General features: G+C 47.9%; 1 protein-coding gene across 2 annotated transcripts in view; it reads left to right on the forward strand.

Moving 5' to 3' along the window:
- The window catches only part of B4GALNT2 (beta-1,4-N-acetyl-galactosaminyltransferase 2 (SID blood group)), a 37,611-nt gene extending 27,721 nt beyond the window's left edge, over window positions 1–9,890 (forward strand). For both annotated transcript variants that reach the window (XM_081166536.1, XM_081166535.1), the window contains exons 8-11: window positions 2,237–2,424; window positions 6,433–6,573; window positions 7,328–7,547; window positions 9,234–9,890. In XM_081166536.1, the coding sequence (XP_081022662.1) occupies window positions 2,237–2,424; window positions 6,433–6,573; window positions 7,328–7,547; window positions 9,234–9,445 (761 nt within the window). In that variant the 3' untranslated portion in view covers window positions 9,446–9,890. The remainder of the gene's footprint in view (window positions 1–2,236; window positions 2,425–6,432; window positions 6,574–7,327; window positions 7,548–9,233) is intronic.
- Window positions 9,891–12,635: the final 2,745 nt, after the last annotated feature.

Genomic DNA, 12,635 nt, shown 5'->3' on the forward strand with positions numbered 1-12,635 from the left:
CATTTTAAGTTGTACTTTAATCCTGTTTTTATGTTGTATTTTAATCAATTGTTTTTATATTTGATGTTAGCCGCCCTGAGCCCGGTCTTGGCCAGGGAGGGCGGGGTATAAATAAACTAAACTAAACTAAAATAAAATAAAATCAAAGTGTTGGTGCTGACCTTTAAAGCCCTAAATCAGGCATCCCCAACCTGCAGCCCTCCAGATATTTTTGCCTACAACTCCCATGATCCCTAGCTAACAGGACCAGTGGTCAGGGATGATGGCAATTGTAGTCCAAAACATCTGGAGGGGCGAAGGTTGGGGGTGCGTGCCCTAAATGGTGTCGGCCCAGTATACCTGAAGGAGCGTCTCCACCCCCATCGTTCAGCCCAGACACTGAGGTCCAGCGCCGAGGGCCTTCTGGCAGTTCCCTCCCTGCAAAAAGTGAGGTTACACTTACAGGGAACCAAGCAGAGGGCCTTCTTGGTAGTGGCACCTGACCTGTGGAATGCCCTCCCGTCAGATGTCAAGGAAATGTCTTCTAAAAGTCAGATAGCTATCTGAAGGCAGCCCTGTTTAGGGAAGTTTTTATGTCTGATGTTTTATTATGTTTTAATATTCTGTTGGGAGCCGCCCAGAGTGGCTGGGAAAACCCAGCTAGATGGGTGGGGTATAAATAATTTATTATTGTTATTATTTTTATTTATTACATCTTGTAGAAAGATCAAATAGAACACCTCAATGCAGACACAAACATTTTATGGTGGGGCAGGAGAAATCAGTGTGGTGCCTTGCAAATGTTGGTCTATAGCTCTCATCATCCCTGACCATTGACTTCACTAGTTGGGGCTGACATGCCCTCCAACGTTTCTCCGATGAAAATAGGGATGTCCTATTCCATAAGGGTAATTATTATTATGAGTGGCTCCCAACATATATAAAAGCATATTAAAACATTAAAAAACTTCTCTATACAGGGCTGCCTTCAAATGTCTTCAAAATGTTGTGTAGTTACTCATCTCCTTGGCTTGGGAGTTGCATAACTCCAGGCCCTCCAACGTTTCTGTGGTGAAAACAGGGGTGTCCAAAGGGAAAGCAGGGCATTCCAGGATCAGATCAAATCAGAAACCAGGGCGGCTTCCTGTAAATCTAGACTGGCCCTGGAAAATAGGGACACTTGGGGGGTCTGGGCTGATTGAGGGCACCACATGGGCTACTTCTGTGGTAGGGAAGAGAAGGTACTTCAACTCTGCAGAAGGTGACCTAAGCAGGCACCCAGGGTGAAAACAGTGGCTCAGGAACAGAACCTTCAAGGAAGAGGCCTACTCTGGGTTGTGGTAGGAAATGTTTCTATAATGGTACCTTGGGTTAAGAACTTCATTTGTTCCAGAGGTCCGTTCTTAACCTGAAACTGTTCTTAACCTGAAGCACCACTTTAGCTAATGGGGCCTCCAGCTGCGGCCGCGCCGCTGGAGCATGATTTCTGTTCTCATCCTGAAGCAATGTTCTTAACCTGAGGTACTATTTCTGGGTTAGCGGCGTCTGTAACCTGAAGCATATGTAACCCGAGGTACCACTGTACTTGAATGAGAGGCTGAATACAAGACTCCTAGAGCAGTGTTTCCCAACCGGTGTTCCCCGGCACACTAGTGTGCCGTGAGACGTTGGCTGGTGTGCCGTGGGAGGGAGGCGGGCGAGTCGGGCGGTGAGAGGCGGCGGCGGCGAGGATCCGCGTCGAGCCGGGGGCGGCTCCGCGGTGGTGGTGCCGAGCGGCGGGGCAGTGCGCGCAAAAGGGAGGAGCGCGAGACAGCGGAGGAGGAGGAGGCCGGCATGTCCGGGCAGCAGCAGCAACAGCAGCAGCAGCAACTCCCGGCGACGGCTCCTCAAGCCCCGCCGCCGCCCCCTCCTCCGCCCGCTATCGCCGCCACCACCACAACAGCCGCCGCCGCCTCAGTTGCCGCCGTCCCTCAGTCCCTCGCTCTGCTGCCTCCTCCCACCCCCAAAGCTTGGAGGTTCCCCGGCAAGGGGGAGGGAAAAAACTTTCACTTTCGTGCGTCCCTCCCGGCGTGACGCTGCGCGCTGACGTCACGGGGCTGTAATGGTGGTGTGCCGCGAGATTTTTTTCATTAAACAGGTGTGCCGTTGCCCAAAAAAGGTTGGGAAACACTGTCCTAGAGTACAGTCGTGGGAAACAAACCCACATGGGTTGTTGAGTGTGTTGGCTCACTCTTCCTTCCCTTTCTTTGTCCCTCAGATTACAACATCAGCAATATGGTGACCATCACAACGAAGACTTTCTTGCGCTACCACAAGCTTAGGGTCCTCCTTGAGAGCATACGGCAGTATTATCCAAATATGAAGGTCATTGTGGCAGACGACAGCGAACACCCTGAGATGATTCAACAAGCCAACGTTGAGCAGTACATTATGCCCTTTGGAAAGGTACCTACCGACATGTGCAGATGTGGCTTCTTCCACTACTGAGAGGGATTTCCCAGCTCCTGGTCAAGTGAACCAATCCTGGGCCTTTCTGACAGCAGTGTGGCAGGTGACATGGAGAAGCTCGATGGGCCATGATGTATGCTAGGGATGGGGAACCTGGTGGCCCTGTAGATGTTGCTGGACTACAACTCCCATCATTCCTGACCATTGGCCATGCTGGCTGGGGCTTATGGGAGCTGCAGTCCCAACAACTAAGCCAGATAGCTCAGTCACTAGAGCAGGCATAGGCAAACTCGGTCCTCCAGATGTTTTGGGACTACAACTCCCATCATCTCTAGCCAACAGGATCAGCGGTCAGGGATGATGGGAATTGTAGTCTCAAAACATCTGGAGGGCCGAGTTTGCCTATGCCTGCACTATAGCACAAGGCTCATAATTTCAGGGTTGTAGGTTTGAGCATTGGGCGAAGAATCCTCCGTTGCAGGGGGTTGGGCTTGATGACCCTTGGGGTTCTCTTCTAGCTCTACAATTCTGTGATTCTAATAAGCACTATAACACTGGGATTCCCTGCCCCAGGTGTATGCTGAACTTCCAGACTTTGTGCCTAGTTCCTAGCTATTAAGAGAGACGATTCCCTCTTAATTTGATAGTTTGCGCTATAAATTTAAAGCAGTATCATATCATTTTTACAGTCACAGCTTCTGAAGAATCCTAGGAGGTGAAGTTTGTGAAGGGTGCTGAGAGTTGTCAGGTGTCAGAGACCAGACTGAGGATTATAGCACTGATGAGGAATGGTGGGAACCTCCCCCTCTTCCTGCTCCTGATCAGGATCCTGAAGCTGCTCAGGAACAGTGGAGCAGTATAGATCTAGAGAATTGGTTTGTAGAGGGACATAGTTTGGAAAGCAACAGCTGGGCAGAGCTGAGAGGGGAACAGCTAGAAGCAGCAGAACAGGGAGAGAAAGAGAGAGATAACCGACTCCTCTTTGTTTGAGAGTGTCCAGCCTATCTCTCCACGGGCAAGGTGAGCTGATAAAGTTGCTACGCAGAAGGCTCAGTGGTTGCGAGATCAGGTTGCCAGAAGGGGAAGTGATGATGACTTGTTGGGGGGGGGGGACAACTTAATTGGAAGCACCTTCACTCAGAGAATGGCTGCTGTGTTATTTTGCTGTGATCATTAAATGCTCTTAAACTGATAAGGGACTCTATGATTGCTTTGTTCTGCTGACGCACAGCCAAAGGAGGTGGGCGAGAGAGAGGAAGCCGTTTCTCCAAAGCCTGACATCAGGAGACTCCTAATGCCCTTACAGAGCTACACTGGTCGGTCAGTCACGACAGCCACAACATTTAAAGCACTCTTTATGCCACTTTAAAGTGTATGGTGTTGATGTCTCTCTAAGGGCTTGTGAAACTCTCCACATCCTTGCCCTCGACTCCTGCCTTCTCTTTTTCTCAATGCCTCCTTTTGTTCTGTCATCTTCCAAAACACCCAGAGTCCAGGGCTTCTCATTCTCTGAACAGTACAGTGGTACCTTGGTTCTCTATCTTAATCCGTTCCGGAAGTCTGTTCCAAAACCAAAGCGTTCCAAAACCAAGGCACGCTTTCCCATAAAATGTAATGCAAAATGAATTGATCCGTTCCAGACTTTTAAAAAAGACCCCTAAAACTGCAATTTAACATGAATTTTACTATCTAACAAGACCATTGATCCATAAAATGAAAGCAACAAACAATGTACCGCAGTCACACAATCAATCAGCAGCTGAACTGGGTTCCACACAGTCACAAAAACGAAACAAAAAAGCACTACAGAAACGCGAAATAAATAGCAAAAACAGATAGACCTCAGTGTTACACTCAAATTGGAAGTGTGGCACTCAAAACGGAAGTGTAACACTCAAAACGGAGAACGTTCGGCTTCTGAAAAAAGTTCACAAACCGGAACACTTACTTCCGGGTTTGCAGTGTTTGGGTTCCAAGTTGTTTGAGTACCAAGGTGTTTGAGAACCAAGGTGTTTGAGAACCAAGGTACCACTGTATTTTGGTGTCCTCTGTGTCCCAACTAAAATAGTTGAGAGCACTTATGAGAAGAGAGGCAACATGGAAAGAGGATCTTGCAGGGCTGGGGGAGAATGCCTTTCTCTGCTTCCCTCCCCAGGCAGGGCCATTTGCCACTAACTGCCCTGTGAGATGGAGTAGGGGAAGAGTGTATGTGCTGAGTAAAAAAGAGAGAGACCCAGAGCTTATTTGAGCTGAACTGTCCACACTTTTCCCACCCACCTATCTCCCGGGCCATCTGCCACCAACTATTGGCCTGTGAGTAGAATTGTGAAAACTTACATTTTTATATTCCTTATTTTTTAAAAAATTCCATTTATTGAAATATTTGGATGTTAATTGTAAGCGGCTTTGGAAGGGTTTTTTGGACTGCAACCCCCATCATTATTATTTACTATTTATTTCATTTCTATACCGCTTTATATTTTTAAGAAAAATCTCAAAGCGGTTAACAGAATATTAAAACATCAATAAATCCATCTGAAGAAAGTCAAATATATAGAGTATACAGTCAAAGCAACATAATTAACAGAAAACTAAAATATTATCTTAAAGATTTCAAAATGAAACATTACAAAGGAGAGGTCAATTACAGAAGACGTATTTAACATAAACAAAAGTCAACCAAATAAAACCTTAAAACATTTTTTAAAAAAAAAACACCATTGTTAAGTGAAGTCAAATATAAAAAGCACATTTCAAACAGCATAATTAACAAGAGGATAAAAGAAGTGCAAGTAGATAAATAGGTACCGCTCTGGCGGGAAGGTAAACGGCATTTCCATGCGCTGCTCTGGTTTGCCAGAAGCGGCTTAGTCATGCTGGCCACATGACCCGGAAGCTGTACGCCGGCTCCCTCGGCCAATAAAGCGAGATGAGCGCTGCAACCCCAGAGTCGGCCACGACTGGACCTAATGGTCAGGGGTCCTTCTACCTTAAAATGTTATCGTAAGCATGACACGGCTGTTTGGCAGGCACAAAAAGATGGGCCAAAAGAATCCAATAGTTAGGGTTTGTTGTCAGGCATAGCGATGTCCCTCCATTCTCAGTAGGTGCCTCTTTAGAAGAGCTGGTGAGTTTGGGCCCCACCCGCTAGGCCAGGTGGAAAGCGCCTTGCAGGGAGCGGCCTTCACGACTCACAGCTGGGTGATGTCCCTCTGGTCTCTAGCTAAAAGGACCCAGTGGTCAGGGATGGTGGGAACTGTAGTCCAGAACAGCTGGAGTTTCGGAAACCCTGCTCTGAAGCCTTCCAACATCGGTGGCATAGTGCAATGTGAACGTGTTCATTCTAGGATCTAGGGGGGATATGTCTAGTTCTAAGCTTAGTGTTTCAGACATACTTGGGGGGTTGGATGACCTGCCTGTGATTTCCATGAAAATGGCTCATGCTGCTTATTGTCTTTGTTTCTGTGCCTGACTCCAAGCAAGCAGAACTGTTTTCCTCTGACAGATACCTGGGTTTGTGTGTGCTGTGTGTGTGTAAGGAGGGATGCATTCAAATTTATCACCTGCCTTTCTCCCTGGATTTTGGCATTCCCAATTCCCCAGTCTGTCTCATTCCCTTTTAAAAATAAACATAAAAATATTTTTTATTAAATTTTACATAACAAATTTCAATTTAAATGTATCAATTACCTTTACATTTAGGATTCTCAGAATCCCTTGACTCCTCCCTGCCCTTTTCTGGTTTCCGTTGTCCATCCCTTTTTATTCAACTTATCCCTTTTCTTCCAATTTATTGTATCTATTATTAACTTTTCCGTTATATTCGGGAAGGCCACCAAGAAAGGCTGTCCTAAAGCCTTACATGGAAACATCAGGTGTAGCATCCAACTGACAGGCTGAATTTTATGCAGGGGGTGGAGGCAGATATTCTGCTGTGGAAAGAGCTCCCTAACAAAAACACACCACTGACATAGCCTGATACTCCTTCCTGATTCACTTCCTCAGGGCTGGTTTGCAGGAAGGAACCTGGCCATCTCTCAGGTCACGACCAAATACTACCTCTGGGTGGATGATGATTTCGTGTTCACCGCAAACACCAAGATCGAGAAACTAGTGGAAGTGTTGGAGAACAGCAACTTGGATGTGGTATGTATTTTTTTGCCATGCTGTTCACTAGCCTCCCAACCCAACTCTGGCCAGTGTAGATATTTTTCCTGCATTCCTAGAACAAGCCACACAACTGGAATGGGTCTGAGAGGTTAACGAACGGTTGCTCCTAACAACTTTTGGGTCCCTTTCTGAATCCATAGCACGTAAGGGGGCTGTGCTTTTAGGTTGCAGCTGTAACCTAGTTGAAGAAATCTTACACCACAATCCTGTGCATGTTTACTCAGAAGCAAGTTCCACTGTGCTAAGTAGGTCTGGTAAGAATGTGTAAGATTGCAGGCCAATTATCTGCATGCATTTAACTGCTCAGCAAAATCTGTATAAATTTGCACGTGGTTAAGAAAATGGCCGGTCGGAAGCATTTTTCGTTTTCGGAGATTGCATCCACGTGTCACATGCAAGCATCATCTTTGAAGACTCCATGTGAGAATATCCTTCCATCTGTAGTCTGTCCAGATTCTTCTTCTAGAAATAATTGCCAGTTTTAATATGTAACCAGCTGTCCAATTAGTTGGGTGCTTCCTTTAGTCCAGGGATGGGGAAGTGTTGGACCTCCAAATATTGCTAGACTCCACCTCCAGCCAGCATGGCCAGTGGTCAGGGATAGGGGAGTTGGAGCCCAACAATATCTACAGCTTCCCCAACCCTGCTGTGGAAAGGACTTGGCGTTTCAATGGCAGCAGTACCATGGTGAAGTCTGTCAAGTGCTGATAGGTGCCTGTGTGGTTTATAGGTCGGAGGCAGCGTTGGTGGCAATGACTACAAGTTTAAGGTCATCTATGAGGAAGGAGAGGACAGCAGTTGTCTGCACATCCGATATGGCTCTTACCACCGCTTGAAAGGCTTTCCCAGTTGTGTGGTCGCCAGCGGCGTAGTCAACTTCTTCCTCGCTCGTACTGAGGAGAGCAGGCGTGTTGGATTTGACCCTAAGCTGCAAAGGGTGGCTCACTCAGGTAAGGTCACATGCCCCACCCACTCCACAAACCTCCAGATTATATATAGTGCTAACATTGTCCCTGGTGCCGCTGTGGTCTAAAGCACCAAGCCTCTTGGGCTTGCCAATCAGAAGGTCGCCGGTTCGAATCCCCGCCTGCGACTGGGTGAGCTCCCATTGCTCTGTCCCAGTTCCTGCCAACTTAGCAGTTTGAAAGCACACCAGTTCAAGTAGATAAATAGGTACCACTGCGGCGGGAAGGTAGACGGCGTTTCCATGCGCTCTGGTTTCCATCACAGTGTCCCATTGCTCCAGAAGCGGTTTAGTCATGCTGGCCACACGACCCAGAAAGCTGTCTGTGGACAAACGCCGGCTCCTTCAGCCTGAAGTGAGATGAGCGCCACAACCCCATAGTCCCTTTTGACTGGACTTAATGGTCCAGGGGTTCTTCACCTTTTACCAGCGGAAAGTAAAGTAGGTCTCTACCTGACGTCACCTTATAGTGGCATAGTTTGGGGGGGGGCAGAGGGGCAGTTGCCCTGGGCACAAAATTTCAACCCGGTGCTGCCTCAATACAGCTGCTTGCTTCCATTGCTGGACTCTGTTTAAAAGTAGCTTCTCCATACGAACCAGGAAGTGACCTCTCCAGATAAAGGACCGACTCTTCTTTTCTCATCTCTGTGGCTGCAATCTCCTGGGTGATGTGGGCGCCATTAGGCAGTTGGATGTGCATGGGTACTTCGTCTGTTTCCCTACCTCCCCCACACACACACCCCGGGCACTGGCAACCCATGCTATGTCACTGGTCCCCCATGGCGTAGGGGCAGGTGGGTGTGGTTTGGAGAGGAAAGGCCCCATGGGTCAAAAATGAGACTTGCGCCCAGGCTAGAAGCCCCACACCTGTTTGAAACCCTGTCTTTTTCAGAAGCTAATTTTCCGGGTGAGGTCAGAATGAGCATTGCAAATTGAGTTTCCTGTCTTCCTTTTCATAGAATCATATAGTTGGAGGGGGGTGGTGTAGGCCATCAAGCCCAGAATGAAAACATCCCCAAGAGATTACTGTTGAGCCTCTGCTTTGAAAGCCTTTGAGAAGGCTGGCTTGCTAAGTTATCTTATCCCAGTGGTCACCCACACTCCCTAATACACAGGCATCTGAAAGGGGGGTAGCCTGCACAATGCCCTCTGCTCTTGGCATGGCCATCATAAGAATTTAAGAAAAGCCTACTGGATTAGGCCAAAGGCGCATCTAATGATAATCCAGAATCAAGTTCACACAGGAGCAAACCAGATGTCTGTGGGAAGGGTAGTAGCCACGTGGCCAAGACCTCTGTGTGATCAGGGGAGCAGATTGCATGGAGGTGAGGGCAGCTGCTCAGCTGTAGAGTTCATGTTTGAGACATCTACGTTTAATGTGTAGGTTGGCCAGGAGTTGCGGCCCTGCTCCATGTGCTTCCTACATGCAGAGAACAAGTATGAACGGAGGTCTCTTTTTCAAAAGTATGTCGTCTAAGTGATTTACTTACTGCAGGGATGGGGAGCCTGTGACTGCCCCCCCCCAAGTGTTGCTGGACTCCAACTAATGTCAGCCGAAGCCAGCATGGCCAATGGTCAGGGATGATGGGAGTTGTAGTCCAGCAAGAGCTGGAGGCTCAGAGGTTTCCTAACCCTAGTCCACTGACTTCTCTCGCCCCAATCTTCCCTTCAGAATATTTTATGGATGGACTGGGGATTTTGCGAGTCGGCTCCTGCAATCATGTTGTTGTCGGTCACCAGCCACACGGCAGTGTGAAAAACACACGAGAGGCTGACGTCGAGAAGACTTACGGCAGATTCCGGGCCAATACTCAGGAGCAGGTCCGGTTCAAACTGGCTTTACATTACTTTAAGAACAGGATGAAATGCTACACAAAGGCTTGACTGCCGTATTTCAACTCTACTGCTCCTGAATCCCCTAGAGGGCATCTTTCAAGTGCAAGGGGCTCACCTGAAGGGACTCTTGATTATCTTGGAACAAGCAACTGACTGGAGCCACAAAAGCGGCCAAAAGCCACTGACTGAAAACCAGAGCTCTTGCTTAATATCATCTTTTGTGGGACTTCCCTGTTGGGGGGTTTCTCGCAACAGGACCCTACTGTGAAATGCGTATTTAAAGTGCCATGGATTGCCACAAACACACTCTTCTTCCACTGAGACGCCTGTGTGGTGAGACGGCAGCCATTTTTGTTATCTGCTCTGTGTTAAAGGCAGTATATGGAAGTTGTATGCTGTGCTAAAGTGGAATTTAATTTCTCTACGGACTTTAACCCTGGCTGTTTTTAAAGCCAGCTAAAACCATGAAGCAAACCTGTGAGTGCTGCCCCATCTTTCCTTTCCACTCTGGTTTTTATTTCAGGTTGCTTTTTCTGATCTTTTTTATGCAACAGGAGGAGGCTGTGTTGAAGGGAGTGAGTGCAAGCCCCTGATCCTCAGAGCATAATTATCAGCTAACTGGGTTGAAAGAGATTAAAAAAGGGAGTCAGCTGTGGGCCGACTCCAGTGGGGACAACCCCAAAGGGGAGACACCAAAGGGAACCACTCCTTTGGGGAGACAAGGGGCAGGAACAAGAACCTGTGGTACATTTTTGTGATAGACAGCCTTAATGATAGAAGGTGGAATGGAGTTTGAGGCTGCATATGGGTTCTGAGTGACAGTCAAGCCCCTGGTGCAAGTGGGAAGGTTCTTGGCTGAGGGGTAAGGAGCTAGTTTGGAGTGAACTTTGAGGTGGTTAGACCCTTTCGCACTTTTCACAGGGCAGTTGTTCACTTGCACTTGGGGCACAGTATCCTCCCACAGAGTAGGATACTATTATTTTGTCCCTCCCGTAACTCCTAACTGGAGAGGGTGGGAAGAGCTTTGGTTCTCCTTTGGTGGAGTTGAGCAGTTGCGTTGGGAGTGGAGAAAACCAAACACAGCAAACAAAAGACAAGACTGGGTCAGAGGGAACAGGTAGAGAAGATCCAGTGGTCTTGGGGAAGAGAGCTATGGAAAGGGCAGTAGGCGACATCGTCATAGGAGAGTGGGAAGCCAGACTCTTGATGTTAGTTGTCCCTGTTCAGCTGTTCAGTAGACTTTAGTACCTATGCTGACCTGGTGACACTATTGGCTTACACCGGGTGAGTCCAGAAAAGAACAACTCAGCCATGATCTGATCATGGTTGAGATGGTCTACCTGGTGCGTGTTACGGAGACCCAGGAGGGCAAGCAGGTAGCGGCGGCTGACCCTACCCAGCTTTGTCCACCTGGGTATTTTGTGCAGTATCGGTCAAGGTCAGAGGGACAAGGTGACACACAGCTGTCATCCAGAACTCCTGTCATTCCCAACACAAGGCCAGTCCCTCAGGGAACTCAATGTGAACATTTGTACTTGGTGTCTGGCACAACGGGGATCTTATCTGCACTATCCTACTGCCCAACCACCTCCCTCTCTTGAGGTCAATCTCTGGTTTGGTGTTGGTTCTGGACTTCATGGCTTTCCATGACATCCATGGAGCTGTTTCAGTACAACGTGCACCTGACATATGTCATAGGTTATATACCCTGGGTCTGTTTTTGCCACATAGGGGACTGGCAAGGATCTGGTGAGTGGGCAGCCATCACCCTATTTTCACATGGGCAGATTGCTTTCTGTTGTGGATTGGCCTGGCTGTGATTGCCCCCACCCCCAGGTCTGGAGGACCAGTTAAGTTGGAGACAGATAGAGTCTGAGGTATTCCTGAATGCTTTGGGGGAATTTTCCAGGCAGTATGACTGGTGCTCCTGTCAAGGCACTCGTTTCACAGTGGAATACTGAGATGGAGAGAAGGCCATTGGCACAATCACGCCGAAGCTCCCTGTCTGACCACAAGTAATTCAGGAATTTGTGGTTTTCTGAGGCCCTCTGGGCAATGAAGCAAGCTAGACAACAACTGGAGCACAGGTGGTACAAGTCGTGGCTTGAATCCGACCACATAGAGGTGCAAGTACACAGCCTCACCTTTCATGTGCCTGTGGCAAAGAGCATATATGTATCTCAGCCCCCTGTTGCTTCCTGAGTGAATTGCTCAACAGAGCTGTCTAGAGACTGTTAAATTGGTTGGTACCTCTTCATTTGCAATAGACCACTCAGTAGCCTGCTGTGAAAAATCTGCAAGGCACTTTTGAGGGCAAAAAACTCACTCATGCCAGTTAGTCCAGGTCTGTTGAGAGATCCCATGAGTAGCACTGTTGGGGGACCAATTCCAGGGAATGATGGCATGGACAGGATACCTGTGGCCATGAGGCTGAGTACATTCCCTCTTGAACTCAGCCCATCATGGGTGATCAAATCTAGTAGGAAGGGATTGACTCAGTGGGTGCAGGGAGTGGTTAATGCCTCATTACAGGAGTTTTGCTCACTGCCTTGAAAGGGGTGGTGAGAAGGCCCAACTTGGAGACGCCCTCCTGACTCCAGAGCCTCTAGAAATATTACTGAGCTGTCTCGTATTATTCCCTTCCTGTGCAAGGCGATTGGGAGGGCGGTGTCTAGCCAGCTGCAGCAGGCCTGGAGCGAGGGATGCTGGTCCTGAACAATCTTCTATTTGCAGACTTGCTCCCAAGAATGGTCTTTGGGATGCTTTGTCTGAAATGTTCTAACCCGACAAAAAAAGAGAGGCATACCTTTTATGGGGTGATTGGAACAGACTCAACTGAACCATAGTTGAGAAGATCAGCCAATGGAACTGTAGCCCTAGTCAGAGGTGGTCAGTGATAATACCCTGGTCAACTTTTTTTTTTTTTTTGCAGGGGAAGAGGAATATTGAAGTCAGAACTTCACTCCCTATTCCCAAAGTGATTTACTGGCTCTAATCACGTAGGGTTGTAGCTGCTAAATTGGGCTAGGCATTTTGCATGCAGCCATGGTTTGTCGGTTGCGGTTCCCCATCAAACTCAGGGAATGTATGTTCAGAGATGCCCTTGGTCTGGAAAAGTTCCCCCACCCTACCTTACAGGGATGTTGTAAGGATGAAAGCACATGAAAAGCACCATTAATAATGATTTGAATATTAAATCAGGGCACAAATTAAAATATGATTTTTTTCCGTTTTATTA

Source organism: Podarcis bocagei (genome assembly GCF_964188305.1).
Source record: "Podarcis bocagei genome assembly, chromosome: 13".
In the NCBI taxonomy this organism is placed as follows: Eukaryota; Metazoa; Chordata; class Lepidosauria; order Squamata; family Lacertidae; genus Podarcis; species Podarcis bocagei.